The sequence below is a fragment of the Pristiophorus japonicus genome, chromosome 1, assembly GCF_044704955.1.
Source record: "Pristiophorus japonicus isolate sPriJap1 chromosome 1, sPriJap1.hap1, whole genome shotgun sequence".
In the NCBI taxonomy this organism is placed as follows: domain Eukaryota; kingdom Metazoa; phylum Chordata; class Chondrichthyes; family Pristiophoridae; genus Pristiophorus; species Pristiophorus japonicus.
The window spans coordinates 249,091,967-249,105,917 of record NC_091977.1 but is presented as its reverse complement, the minus strand read 5'-3'; the positions used below and the strand labels follow the sequence as shown (position 1 = coordinate 249,105,917).

The 13,951-nt window shown below is 42.3% G+C and overlaps 1 protein-coding gene across 2 annotated transcripts in view; it reads left to right on the top strand.

The window, feature by feature from the left end:
• Window positions 1-13,951, top strand: part of dnah6 (dynein, axonemal, heavy chain 6) — a 669,683-nt gene that overhangs the window by 487,727 nt on the left and 168,005 nt on the right. For both annotated transcript variants that reach the window (XM_070888374.1, XM_070888373.1), the window contains 5 exons: window positions 2,954-3,089; window positions 3,935-4,119; window positions 5,814-6,004; window positions 7,658-7,818; window positions 10,610-10,698. In XM_070888374.1, coding sequence (XP_070744475.1) covers window positions 2,954-3,089; window positions 3,935-4,119; window positions 5,814-6,004; window positions 7,658-7,818; window positions 10,610-10,698 — 762 coding nt within the window. The remainder of the gene's footprint in view (window positions 1-2,953; window positions 3,090-3,934; window positions 4,120-5,813; window positions 6,005-7,657; window positions 7,819-10,609; window positions 10,699-13,951) is intronic.

The following is a 13,951-nucleotide window of genomic DNA, read 5'->3' as shown; positions in this document are numbered from 1 at the left end:
ACCACTGGGAGCCCTCTGCCACCAGTGTTCCTGGCTACCAGCTCCAGGGCCTCCACCATCCCTTCCATGTTATATCTTATTTGTTGGACAAAAACTCAGTGCCAACTATGTTCTTGGTGCTTAGTAGGCTTTTTACTGCTGGTGAATCACCCTCGTGCCTCCCACAACAGCCAAACAAACACACACCACAGCCACACACTCTTTTAGTCCCTCTCAGCTCCCTTTCTCTCTGTCTCCTCTTCTGCGCATGTAATGATGACTGTTGACCTCCTGAATCGCGGGAATCGAGCGTTGCCATGCTGTTGCTAAGGACGCGACACTTTATGGCAGAAGGTCAGAGAGATTTAACACTACCACCCATTTCATATCGCTCGCGGTAACGCCAATTTCAAAAATGGGAACTAGGTGCTTTGAGAATGGGCAAGAAGCCGGCAATCTGAAAACCCAATTTTGCCGTCCACGCCGGAAATAATGCCCATTTTTGGGCGATCTACACAAAAGTATAAAATCTAGCCCTATGTAGATTGTAAATATATACCAGCAGAAGACTTCTATCTTCCATTGACATATATTTACATTACATTCCTCTGTTTCCTGATTGGCTAAGAGTCAGGAAGTGAAAGGATCACCACCCCATGTGATCCCAGGTTCGCATATGCACAACGGAGTGTCCCTGGGATCCGTGGGCCACTATTTTTAGGCAGTTCACAGGTTGGGCCTAGGATACTGTCCTGAGGAACTCCTGTAATGATATCCTGGGGCTGGGATGATTAGCCTACAATAACAATAACCATCTTCATTTGTGCCAGGTGTGACTCCAGCTATGTAGAGTTTTCACCCGATCCTCATTGAAGTAATTTTACTAGAGCTCCTTGGTTCTCGGTCAAATGGTGCCTTGATGTCAAGGACAGTCACTTTCACTTCCCCTCTGGGATGTTCATGGAGACTCCTCTTCCTGTTAGTTGCTTAATTATCTACCACCATTCAAGACTGGATTGGTCATGATTGTAGAGCTTTGACCTGATATGTTTGTTGTGGGATTATTTAGCTCTGTCCATAACATGCTGCTTTTGCTGTTTAGCATGTATGTGGTCCTACGTTGTAGTTTCACCAGGTTGTCACTTCATTTACAGGTACGCTTGGTGCTGCTCCTAGCATGCTTGTCTATGCTCTTCATTGAACCAGGATTGGTCATCTGGCTTGATGGTAATAGTAGAGTGAGGGATATGCTGGGCCATGAGGTTACAAATTGTGCTGGTATACAATTCTGTTATTGATGGCACACCGCCTCACAGCTGCCCAGCTTTGAGCTGCTGGATCTTTTCTTAATCTATCCCATTTAGCATGGTGGTCGTGTCTCATGATATGATGAAGGATATGGTCCGTATGAAGGTGGGGACTTGATCTCCACAAGGACAGGACGGTGGTCACTCCTACCATTGCTGTCATTGTCAGATGCATTTGCAACAGGTAATTGTGAAGATGAGATCAAATAGGTTTTTCCCTCTTGGTTATCTCACCACTTGCTGCAAGCCTAGTCAGGCAACTATGTCATTCAGGATTCAGCCGGTTCGATCAGTGGTGGTACTTCCGAGGTACACGTTTGGTGATGGACATTGAAGTCACCATCCAGAGTACATACTGTGCCATTGTTGCCCTTAGTGCTTCCTCCAAGTGGAGGATTACTGATTCATCAGCTTAGAGAGGATGGTAGGTAGTAACCAGTAGGAGGTTTGCTTGTATATGTTTGATCTGAAGCCAAGTGATTCTGTGGGCACCGAAGTCAATGTTGAGGACTCTCTGAGCCACTTCCTCTCCAATTGTGTACCACTGTACGTTGACCTCTGGTCACTCTGTCCTGACAGTGGGATATGCCATACCCAGAGATAGTGCTGGAGGGGTCTAGGATGTTGCCTATGATTCTGTGAGTATACCTATGTTCGACATTTGTTTGACTAATTTGTAGGACAGCTCTCCCAACTTTGGCACCAGTCGAAAAATGTTAATGAGGAGGACTTTGCATGTTTCAACTGGGCAGGTTGTGCCTTTGTCATGTCCTGATTTGATGCCTGGGTCACAGTCAAGTGATCGGTCTGTTTTATTTTACAGGTGGTGATGCTGGTTTCCTGGGAGTGTCAGAAGCAGGATTTCTGTTTTCCTTAGGCTTTTGATAAGGCTGTCATTGTTTTCTGTTAATGTGCTCAAATATAATATTCTGATACAGATAGTTTTATACATTTGCTATGCCAGGTACTAGAACTTTATTGAATCTAAGAGACTCAGATAATCAATTTTCTGACAAATATGAATGGTGCCATTTTGAAGGCAGTTTGGTGGCTTTGCAGTCGATGTTAAATCCAGTAAGAAAATGACTGCAAGTAGAGTCACTGTTAATCTTGTGTGTCCTCACCTCTGCAAGGACAGAATATAGAGAAGGCACAGTTTCTAGGTCATAAAGGACAAGGTTCGCTTAAGGAAACTAGTGAGACCATTGAGAGAGAAGAATCTTCTATAAAAACCCAATCAGTATTATTTCATTGATGTTAATTCAAATACCATGCAATGTTCCAAACAAGTTCCCCCAAACAAATTGTTGAATCATGTAGCTTCAAATAGTATGATATAGTTTAATTGTCATGTTCACCCTGTGCCAGGGTGAAATGGCTTGCTGACACTGAACAGGCTCACGTTTGGCCATTTGGACAAGATAGCACATGGTTGTCTGGTCCATAGTGTCAAATCCAGTATAAGTCACTGCATTCAAGTAAGGAGGAGTGAAAGCTGTAAAGCATACTGCAAGTACAGTACTCCAGCAGCACTGTGAACAGATCAGTCTTACAACTCTCAATTTCATTCTTTGCTGACATTCAAATTTAGCAAACTAATTCTCAACAAAGGATTATTTAATTGAAATTGCTAATATGATATTTAATTTCAATTTAACTTTTTCTAGCAACGTCCTCCAAAACCACCAGCTGATTGGTTGAAAACTGTACAGTGGCACACATGCTGTGACCTTGAAGAGCATTTGCCAAGTTTCAAGGGGATCACAATTGAAATTGTTGGAACTCCCATAACTGTCAAATTAGGTAAATTTCAAATACGTTAACTTTTATTTCCACAAAGAAATTGCAGCTTTTTGTAATATTACTCTCATCATCACCATTGATCAACAATCGTCGGAACCACTGTGACTAATCCCCACTTTAAGGCAGGAACTTAAACCCTGGTGTTGTGTTTCAAACTGTCCATGGTAGCTCTTTCATTGACTTAATATGCACTGTAGCTGTGACACAGCTTGCAGGTTGTGGATACTGTTGGCTCATTCAAGGATTACCTTTTGATGGCATTTTCTCCTTTGAGTCCCACTACACTACTCCAGGCGTTCATCTGCCTGAAGCCGTTGGCACTCTCCGGAGGTTGCCAGGTGACTTAACCGCTGCCTGGCACTTGGTATTGACCAGTCACAGGAAGTACTGTCATTATGGTAGCAGGTTTTAACACTTGACCTAACAGATAATATTACTTTACTAATTCATTTTTTATTTCATTATTATTATTTTTTTTAATTATTGGTATTTTGAACCATTTATTCAATGTGCCACCCTGCTTCAGAGGTGAGACATTGAGAAGCATTCTGGAGCTTCCATAGCACAGATGTATTGTGGTTTAGTCAGCAGCTGATGGCAAAATGGAGAGCGTTCCTGTGCAAGATAAGAGGCTTTACACAGAAGACAGGATGAGAAGGCCACCCATCTATTGGGAGGTGATTTGTTCATTTTTTCTTTTTGCAATGATGCTAGCTTTAGTTCATTGGAAAATATTTACTTTACTATAAACTGCTATATTTTTGCTAGATTATGACTGCTTACAGCTTGTTTTCAATAACTGAACTGTCAGAAGTTTTGATAACATTTGTAAACTATTCTTTCAGGGCGTCTTGACTTTGATATCAACCCACCATCTTGGTCAGGATATGTGTCACGTTTACTACCATATCCACCAAAACCAACAGATCGTGAAGCTGAAGACCAAGAATATGTTATCATTGGGCACTGGAATGAAAGGCTGACCATGTTTCAGAAACTCATTTTAATTAAATGTTTTATGGAAGAAAAGGTACGTTATTAATTTGATGTGGTTCTTTAACCTGAACAAGGTTTAGTTGTGATCCAGCTAATTCACAGCAAAAACTTAAACACCTGTAAAATAATGTTACATCAAAATAAGAAAAGGAAGCACTTTGTTGAAAATCCTCAGGTTGACCCTGTGCAGCAGAGCGGGACTCCTTATGCGCTTTAGACTTCCTGCCCCTGACCCCACGAGTGTATCTGGGATCAGGGCGAGGTCAGTCGATTTATATACTGTCGGTGGATGCTTGTATCAGTATGGTTATAATTTGGGTGCTCAAACTTTATTAAACATGCTGGCAATTAAACCTCTTTTATAAGAGAATCAATTTGCCTCATCCTCAGGTGGGCCAAGGATACTCCTCTTCTGTTGATCCATGGATCTGGACACCGATAATTTGCCAGCATCCAGATCACTCAGCAGAAAGGAAACCCTGCTGGGGAAGCCATTCCACCATCCCTGCCTCTTTAAATTGCATCTGCCATGTGTTTGCCCATTTCATCAGTCTGTCTATATCCTCCTGAAGTCTGTTAGAACCCTCCCCACTGTTTACCACATTTAAGAGTTTTGTGTCATTTGCAAACTTTGAAATGATGCCTTGTATACCCAAGCCCAAGTCAAAGTCATTAATATCTATCAAAAAGAGCACTGGTCCTAATACCGATCCTGGGACACCATTGTATATCTCCCTCCAATTTGAAAAACAACCGTTGACCACTACTCTCTACTTTCTGCCTCTTAATCCATGAATTTTGGATGAGACATTAAACCGAGGCCCTGTATGCTCTCTTGGGTGAATGCAAAAGATCCCATAGCACTATTTCGAAGAAGAGCAGGGGAGTTATCCTCGGTGTTCTGGCAAATATTTATCTCTCAATCAACATAACTAAAACAGATTATCTGGTCATTATCACATTGCTATTTGTGGGTGCTTGCTGTATGCAAATGGGCTGTCATGTTTCCCTATATTACAACAGTGACTACACTTCAAAAGTACTAGATTGATTATAAAGCGCTTTAGATTGTCCGGAGGTCGTGAAAGGTGCTATATAAATGCAAGCATTTATTTCTTTATGAATCACTTCACATTTCTCTGCGTTAAATTTCACCTGCCATGTGCCTGCCTGCCCATTTCACCAGTCTGTCTATGTCCTCCTGATGTTTACTACATTTACAAATTTTGTGTCATCTACAAACTTTGAAATTGTGCCATGTATGCCCAAGTCCAGGTCATTAATATGTATCAAAATGAGCAGTGGTCCCAACACCCACCCCTTGGGAACACCACTGTATACTTCCCTCCAGTCTGTGAAACAACTGATCACCACTATTCTCTGCTTTCTGTCCCTTAGCCCATTTCGTATCCACATAGTCACTACCTTTTTAATCTCACAGGCTTCAAATTTGCTCACAAATTTATTATGTGGTACTTTATCAAACGCCTTTTACAATTCCATATGCAAATCAAATGCACTACCCCCATCAACCCCCTCCATTACTTCGTCAGAGAACTCAGTCAAGTTATTCAAACATGATTTCCCAATCTTCCCACAAAGACACACTCAAACAATTGCTACCCCATTGTTTCAAAAGGCAGCAAAGTTGGAAAAATAATCATGAAGGCAGAAAATAGTTTCTAAGATATTTTGATAATTGGATTGTTTTTCATTCTTTTTTTCAAGGTGATATTCGCAATCACAGATTTTGTCATAGAAACTCTTGGGAAGGAGTTTGTAGAGAATCCTCCTGTGGATTTGGCTACTCTTTATCAGGACATATCCAATAACATTCCCCTCATTTACATATTAAGTACTGGTTCAGATCCTATGGGAGCCTTCCTGAGATTTGCAAAGGAAAAGGAGTACTCTGACAGGTAAGTTCCTTGTTTGCTTGGTCAAAGCACAGCGATTGTCCTTTGCTACAGATAGCCAGTGCTTGCCGGGAAAATTGTGGGCCATGATCATAGTGGTTATGTGGGTGGCCTGCACTTTGCATGAGGCTAGCGGGCATACTGAAGGTACATTCTGACACTCACCTGCTGGTACAACCAGAAGACCCAACCCCCCCCACCCCACCTACCAAGCATTGCCCTGGTCCCTGCCTCCCAAAATCCCAGTCATCTCTCCTTCAGCCTCTTGTCTCAAGGAGACTAATCCAGATTTTAAACAAAAATGTCCTTATCTTCAGGGGATTCAGGTGTGGCCCGATTGATTCCCAGCTTCATTGATCTACCCAGATGTCATTACTTCAGACCTGCCTTTATGCCAATGTGAAAGTTCTGAGTCAGAAAAATTTAGTGGGCCCAACTGGACAATCTGATTGTAGGAGAGGTAGACGATTTTAACCCTTAATCCTGCCAGCCAAGCGGGAAGGGGCAGGCGTGTGGCTAAAATGGCAGTCAGGTGCTTCCTGTTGTGTTTGCGCCCACTGCCATTTTAATTGCTGGGTTTTCGGCCATAGGCAGGTAGGTGCCTCTACTATTTAAATGTCAGGATCCAATGATGCAATTATTTGGACCCCGACACAATTTTAATTGCTGACCGCAGCAATGATACCCAATGCCAGAGCAGCCAGTGAATGCTAGCGGCAAGCAGGAGTGAGAGTCCAGAAGGGCCCACAAAATTATTTTAAATAAGAACATAAGAACATAAGAAATGGGAGCAGGAGTAGGCCATTTGGCTCTTTGAGTCTGCTCCAACATTCAACAATATTATGGCTGATCTTCTACCTCAACTCCACCTTTCCGCACTATCCCCATATCCCTTAATTCCCTGAGTTCCCAAAAATCTATTGAGCTCCGTGTTGAACATACAACCCTCTGAGTGAAGAAGTGTTTTTATATTTCCTTGTGGACCGAGCAGGAGTGCTCTTACTGGGCCTCTTCTTTCTCATGCTTCCCTCCCCCCAACCATATACCTTAGCTGGGGGCTGTTCCTTCAGGATCATCCAAAATTCTGGTGCCAACCCGGGCTTGCCCCCTCCTCGTTCACCTTTGCCCCGCCCGTCCCAAAACCAACTGCGCCTGGTGCAGTGTTCGAGCCTCCCGATGTTGTGTTGGCTTGGAACTGGTGAAATGCAGCGGGACACCCTTTCAGGATGTGCAGTTCGTTTGTGGCATGGCTCTAAATGGCTCGGGCCTCCATTCGGTAGGTGACCTGTGAGCTCCTTTGGTCAGATGCCCAAAAGTTTGAATCTATCTCGCTATTTCCTTGCAACAGACACAACCTATATTATTCTTTCTAACATATACAGAATGTGTTAGTGGGGGCAATTTTATTTCCTTGTTGGTGAATATCAGAAAATATTTATTACCACATGACAGGAATGTAGTAACACTAGATTTTATTTCACTTCTGAAAGAAGTACCATACCTTTTACATTGGATGTCAGTTTAATAAATAATCTAATTTTTACTGCGTTTAAAAAAAAATGTAATCATACAGTCTTTATGTATAGTCACACAACAAATCTATGTTACTCCTTCTTGACTAGTATGTGTACACTCTTACTTGCTTTCATACTGCAGGGTAGAGTCTATTTCCCTGGGACAAGGACAGGGGCCCATTGCTGATAAACTGATTAAAGAAGCTCTAAAGACAGGAAACTGGGTATTTCTTCAAAATTGTCATCTTGCAGTTTCGTGGATGTTAGCCTTGGAGGAAATAGTTAAGTCATTCACAGAACCAAGTAAGTATAAGTATTATTATCCTCGCGTGTAAAATCAGTTGGCAGTAATATAGCTTACGCAGGTCAAACGTCCCAGCCAAAATATTTTGTCTCTGGATGCAACTGTTGCACTGTCATTGTTGTTAAAAGATGTCCAAATCATTAATTATTGCTACATCATTTATTTATGTGCTAATTTTAATGCATTTGTTACCTCGCAGCCCAATTATTCAAAACTCTCCGGAGCTGACATTCCTCCGAGTTACTAAATCTTTATGAAATGGTAGACCTAAGTAACATAAGTAAAGAATGATGAAATATTGGAGAACGTGCCCCATGGATTCATTGGCTGTGTTTAGGGCTGTTCTGAGCATTCCTACCCCGAAGATGCAGGAATTAAAAAAATACTTGAAGAAAAGTTTTTAGAGCAGTGACTGTAATTCCCAGAATGACACAGTCTGAACATATGCAATGAGGAGAGTATTCTAGAACACATTAGTTTGACTCACACAGTCCAAATCCGCACAGCTAATTTATCAGGTTATAACAGTATTTTTCTATTTGTTATTCCAAATGATTGCCAAACAATCTGGATGAAAAATTTTGAACTCTTTATGGAGGTAAAAGTTTCACAGGTGTTTATTTTTACTTCAAACAGAAAGACGGTTTTAAAGAGGCAGAGAGGCACGCAAATTGCATGACTAACAAGACGTGTTATGTTTATAGTTACCATTCAAAGGAAATATTGGGCCCGAGATCGCGCTCCCCACGTGTGGGTACGAGGTGTGCCATTGGGGTCGCCACATGTTCTGGGCATGCGCCTAAGCCTGGCACTTGCGGTCTGTCAAAAAATCTCTTAACAGATCACATGCATGCAAAGGAATTTGCCCAACTCCTGCCCAGCGAATGTCCTTCAAATTCTTATGCTGGTAAAAGCAAACATAAGAGTTTCAAAAAATAAAATGTTATCACTCATTTATATATTAAAAACCCTGTCCATTAAAGTAAGTTTATTTTTAGCCCTGTTAAAACATTATGGGCCTAAAATTGCAGCCTCGCCGAGTGCGTGCAAACGTGTTCATGCGCCGAGAACCAACTTTCCTGATCTGCCAAAATTTATTTTGAAAGATCCAATGCATCCCCGTAAGAAGGACATCCACGCAGCAGAGATTGGACTATTTGTTTACGGCAAATTTACTATCCTTACTTGAAAAGCTTTTTTTCTCATTGAGTAACTGAATTTATCATTTTTTAAATGATTTCAAAAATAGCTGCAGGATCAATTTTAAAAGGTTTTATTAATAAAGTTTCAGAGGAAGAGTCTACACCACAGAGAGACAATTGTTGTCTACAGAAACATTTATTTAGTTATTTATCCACCTGCAGTAGCTAACAGAAGATAACATTTTTTGACCAATGTCTTCACATTAAAATGATAATCAACTGTTTCCTTGACTCTCCCCAGTGCTACTAGACTGCAATACCCCGTCTCCCGTGCTGCTACTCCCTTAGTACAATACCTCCTCTTTTCTGCCAAATCCAGCAAACTTGCTCTCCAATACTGTCAAATCCCATTGATGGAAATGTTGCATTCCACTCCCAGTTCTTCCAAACACAAGGCTCCCCCTCTGCAGTGCTGCTAAACCCAACGACACCCACCCACAGTAAAGTATTGCCAAATTCCAAGACCGCTGTCTCAGAGCACACAGAGCTCAGGAGTTGCCTTGTTTGCTGCCAAACTCTGAGATGCCACTCTCCAATGTTGGTGTTGAATCAGCTGCCCATTATTCTCCTCTCACCCCACCCCCCCCCACCCCCCGATATTCAGTTCCATTGACTTCAATAGACCTAAATATCAAGCGGGGCATATAACGGGCAGCCAGAGGGATGGAGTAGATTGGGCCTCTACTCTCTGGAGTTTAGAACAATGAGATGTGATCTCATTAAACATATAAGATTCTGAGAGAGATTCACAGGGTAGATGTTGAGAGGTTGTTTCCCCAGGCTGGAGAGTCCAGAACTAGGGGGCATAGTCTCAGGAAAAGGGTCACCCTTTAGGACTGAGATGAGGACTGAGATGAATCTGTGGAAATCTCTGCCCCAAAGAGCTGTGGATACCCAGTCGTTCAGTATATTCATGACTGAGATAGATAGATTTTTGGACTCCAGAGGAATCGACGGATATGGAGATAGGGCAGGAAAGTGGATTTGAGGTCGAAGATCAGCCATGATATTGAATGGTGGAACAGGCTCGAGGGGATGTCTAGCCTACTCCTGCTCCTATTTTTTGTGTTTTTCTTTTCTTATGATGTGACACCACACGTTTAGCGCTACCGCCCGAGGTGATTTTCTACTCCAATGTAATATTATGAAGGCCACTAATTTGCAGTGGGGTCCTGGATTTGGGAGCTCTGGGGGAGCAGGGTCCACTGGTTTACCAACATGGGAGAGTGGCATCACCGAGTTTAGCAGCATTTCAAAGTGTCTCCGAGTTTTGCAAGCACAGAGGCTGTGGTCCTAGAGTTGGCAGTACTTGCAGTGGGTGGGTGTCCTCGGGTTTAGCAGCAGGTTTTTATTTTTGTTTTAACTGTTCCTGTATTACAGAACTTTGCTTTTCTTTACTGAACAATTTACAGAAGTCAGAATTTCGCTCATTAGAACATAAGATCACCAAAAGGATAAATGCATTCTCCACTGCTTTGCCATTTGCAGTGCTTGAAGAAGCGAAAGTGTTTTATGTTTTCTCTCTTATTGTTTACAAAGATAGATATTGATATAGGAATGAAAAAAATTGCTATTTCTTTTTCCCCAGATGTTGTTATTCATGACAACTTCAGGCTCTTCCTGAGCTCCATGCCTACTAACACCTTTCCTGTAACAGTTTTGCAAAACTCAGTCAAGGTAATGCATTCTGAAAATTGCAGGTTCAATATTGTCTTAGAAAACTGTCTTACAAGATGTGATCCACAGATTAGCTATGATAGTGTAATATATGGATCCAAATATCGATAGGTCAAGATCTTGGTATAAATACCAGAATTGCTGCCTTCCAGTGCTGACCTTGCCAGAGTTTGTGGAATTAGCAGTAGGGCACCTAATTTGCATGGGGTTGGCAGTCGCGCGTGTCACTATAGACACATCTCTGGTGTATTCTTTTCCCATAGCTGACCAATCTGTATTTCCCATGGAGGAACGCGGTATACTTCAGCTTACTCAGCATCCAGGCCTTCTCTGGATCCCGACTGAAGTAGGGAAGTGGGAGTTCCAGCACAGGGAGTTTCTGCCCCCGGAACGGCTCCTTAATGCCATTTGCCTTGTAAGAGGCTGGTGGAGGTTCCACCTCTTGCAGGTTCTCCAAAAAATCCAGGAATCGGTAGGGACCCAATGCAATCCCAGAGAAAATTTGATGCTATGATATTTATGTTATATAATTGCAGTCTGGTATAGGACTTAATCAAATGATAGGATTTCTTGCTTTTTGCATCCACTGAACATCATATTACTCTAGAATTATGTAATGTTCCAAGATTAGTTGGTGGTTTGTGATTCAAAATTATTCAAAGTCTGGTAAATGGAATATTATAGTGAATTATATAAATAATAGAGCAATTTTGGGTTATCAGATACAGAGATTTAGATGCTTCCATGGAAATAGAACCAATGTAAAATGTTTTCACATTTACAGGAAGTTATCTGTTGTCTGTCATTTTATTTGCTGTGTCAATAGTAAAGGAAAATTACTGTCTTATATTAAGCTTAAGGTTTTAATTCCTAGTGAATTAGCCAGCATGTGTCTGGCATTTCACTGCTTGTCTCTAGGACCACTAGATGGGGCATCTCACCACAATTAAAATATAAAGATATTCTGGATCGCCATGTAGAATTGAAAGGGCTATTTTGGAGTTGGGCACACAACTGATGAGTGGTGAGCAGTGTGATTGTACCATTGCAGGCAATGGGAGGTTTGGAGGATGTGGGACTGCGGGTGGTAAGGGATGGACAGCGGATGGCTTGGAATAGGAAATGCAGTCATTGGGGAGGAGGAAAAATCGATAGAGGAGATGCAGCCAGCAGTGAATGATTAGGTATTTGAGGCTGCGACATGGGGGGAGGGATTGAGTGTAATCCATAATTTACTGCTCATTTGACTGCGGCGGGGGGCGGGGGGGGCGGGGGGAGGATCATGATTCCTGCCCAGTTGATGGCGGTGGGGGGGCGGGGGGAGATTTTCTGCTTCTTTCAATTAATGGTTGGATATTCCACTACTACTTCATGGTTTCAATGTCTAACATAATCCCTGCCTACTTAGAGTTGCTGTCTTCCAGCCATTGTCTACTGAGAATTTTCTTTCTCAATTTGTACAGGGTGAGGGATCTGGCTTAGGTGGGTCAGAACTTGTTCAGCGGGGGGAGGATTTGGATGGAGCCAAAAAGTTGCTCAGCAGAGGTGTGTAGGAAGGGGGCTGAAAACATGCTCACCGGTGGGTGGGGGGTAGAGGGATGGAGAGGGTAAGGTGAAGAGGCCAAACAATTGCTTATCTGTGAGGGATGGCAGCCAAATATTTGCCCAGTATTTGGGGTGGGGTGTGGGGGGAGAGGAACTTTCACTGTTCTTAGAGTGTGTCCTGCTGGAGTTGTCTGGCTTTGGAAACATTTCTGCTACAGGCCCCTCTGCTGCTATTTGAACACTAAAATCCAACATTTATTTTCAAATTAAATATTTTGTTCTTCCCCCTTCTGAGATTTTTCTTTGCATTTTCAGTTCACTTTAGATGTTCCGTGGGTCCTCCACTAATCCACATTGTCTCCTCTGTCTGTGACCATTCATGTTGGATTCAATTGCTTACTCTTCTGAAAAGCAGTGGGCCAGATTTTGCTTTAGAAACAATGGTGAGGCTAACAGCGCTCACTGTTTTTAAAGTTAAAATCAGACAGCAACTTCCAGTGACTGCATATGCATAGTTAAACGCGGAAATCAGGAAGTTGCTGTCCAAGTTGCCCTGCTCCTCCAGGAGCTGCGCTATCTCGCCGAGAGACTCTGCATTGAAATACATGGAACTGCCTGAAGTTGCGTGATATATATGCACTAAACATGCCAGAAAAAGTTAGGTCCTGTCCATTCCACGAAAAGTAATTTTTTAATGCCATGATAAGTCTTAATTACTGCCAAACAACCTCTCTGGAATTGAAGATGAACTTTTACAAGTGTGGAGTCTCATTCTTTCAGATTTTAATTATTGTCAGAAATTGAAAAAAATAAATAAATGTAATTTATTTTTAACTTTACTTTCTGTCTCTTTTATTTCTCTCTCTCTTAATCCCATCTTCTTTCTCTCTTTATTTAGCTTTCTGTAACTGATTTGACATTGAATTAAATACTCTAACTGATACTTCCTCGTTCAGCCTCTGCACTGCTCTTTAATGATTCTTCAATCTGATTGGTTAAGGAAATAGACAGTTGCTTTCCCTGTTCACACAGGTCCCAGATGCCCTGTAGAGGGCAGATTGCTTAAATGGCTCTCTAATTTACAGTTAGTTCCAGTACATATTCCCATAGAAACTATGTGAGCAATTGCATGGTTGGTGCCGTTTGTTCGTTGCTGAGAGCAAATTCTGGCCTGAAGCCTTTGTTACCTCTAGACTTGACTACTCCAACGCACGTCTGGCTGGTCTTCCACGTTCTACCCTACGTAAACTGGAGGTCAACCAAAACTTAGCAGGCTGTGTCCTAACTCACCCATCACCCCTGTGCTCGCTGACCTACATTGGTTCTTGGTTAAGCAATGCCTCAATTTCAAAATTCTCATCCTTGTTTTCAAATTCCTCCATGGCCTTGCCCCTCCCTATCTCTGTAATCTCCTTCAGCCTCATAACCCCACGAGATGTCTGCGCTCCTCAAATTCTGCCCTCTTGACCATCCCTGATTATACCTGCTCAACCATCGGTGGCTGTGCCTTCATCTGCCTGGGCCCTAAGCTCTGGAATTACCCCTCTAACCTCTCCGCCTCTCTACCTCTCTCTCCTTTAAGATGCTCCTTAAAACCTACCTCTTTGACCAAGCTCTTGGTCATCTGCCATAATTATTTTTTATGTAGCTCAGTGTCAAATGTATTTGTTTTGTCTTATAACACTCCTGTGAAGCGTTTTGGGACGTT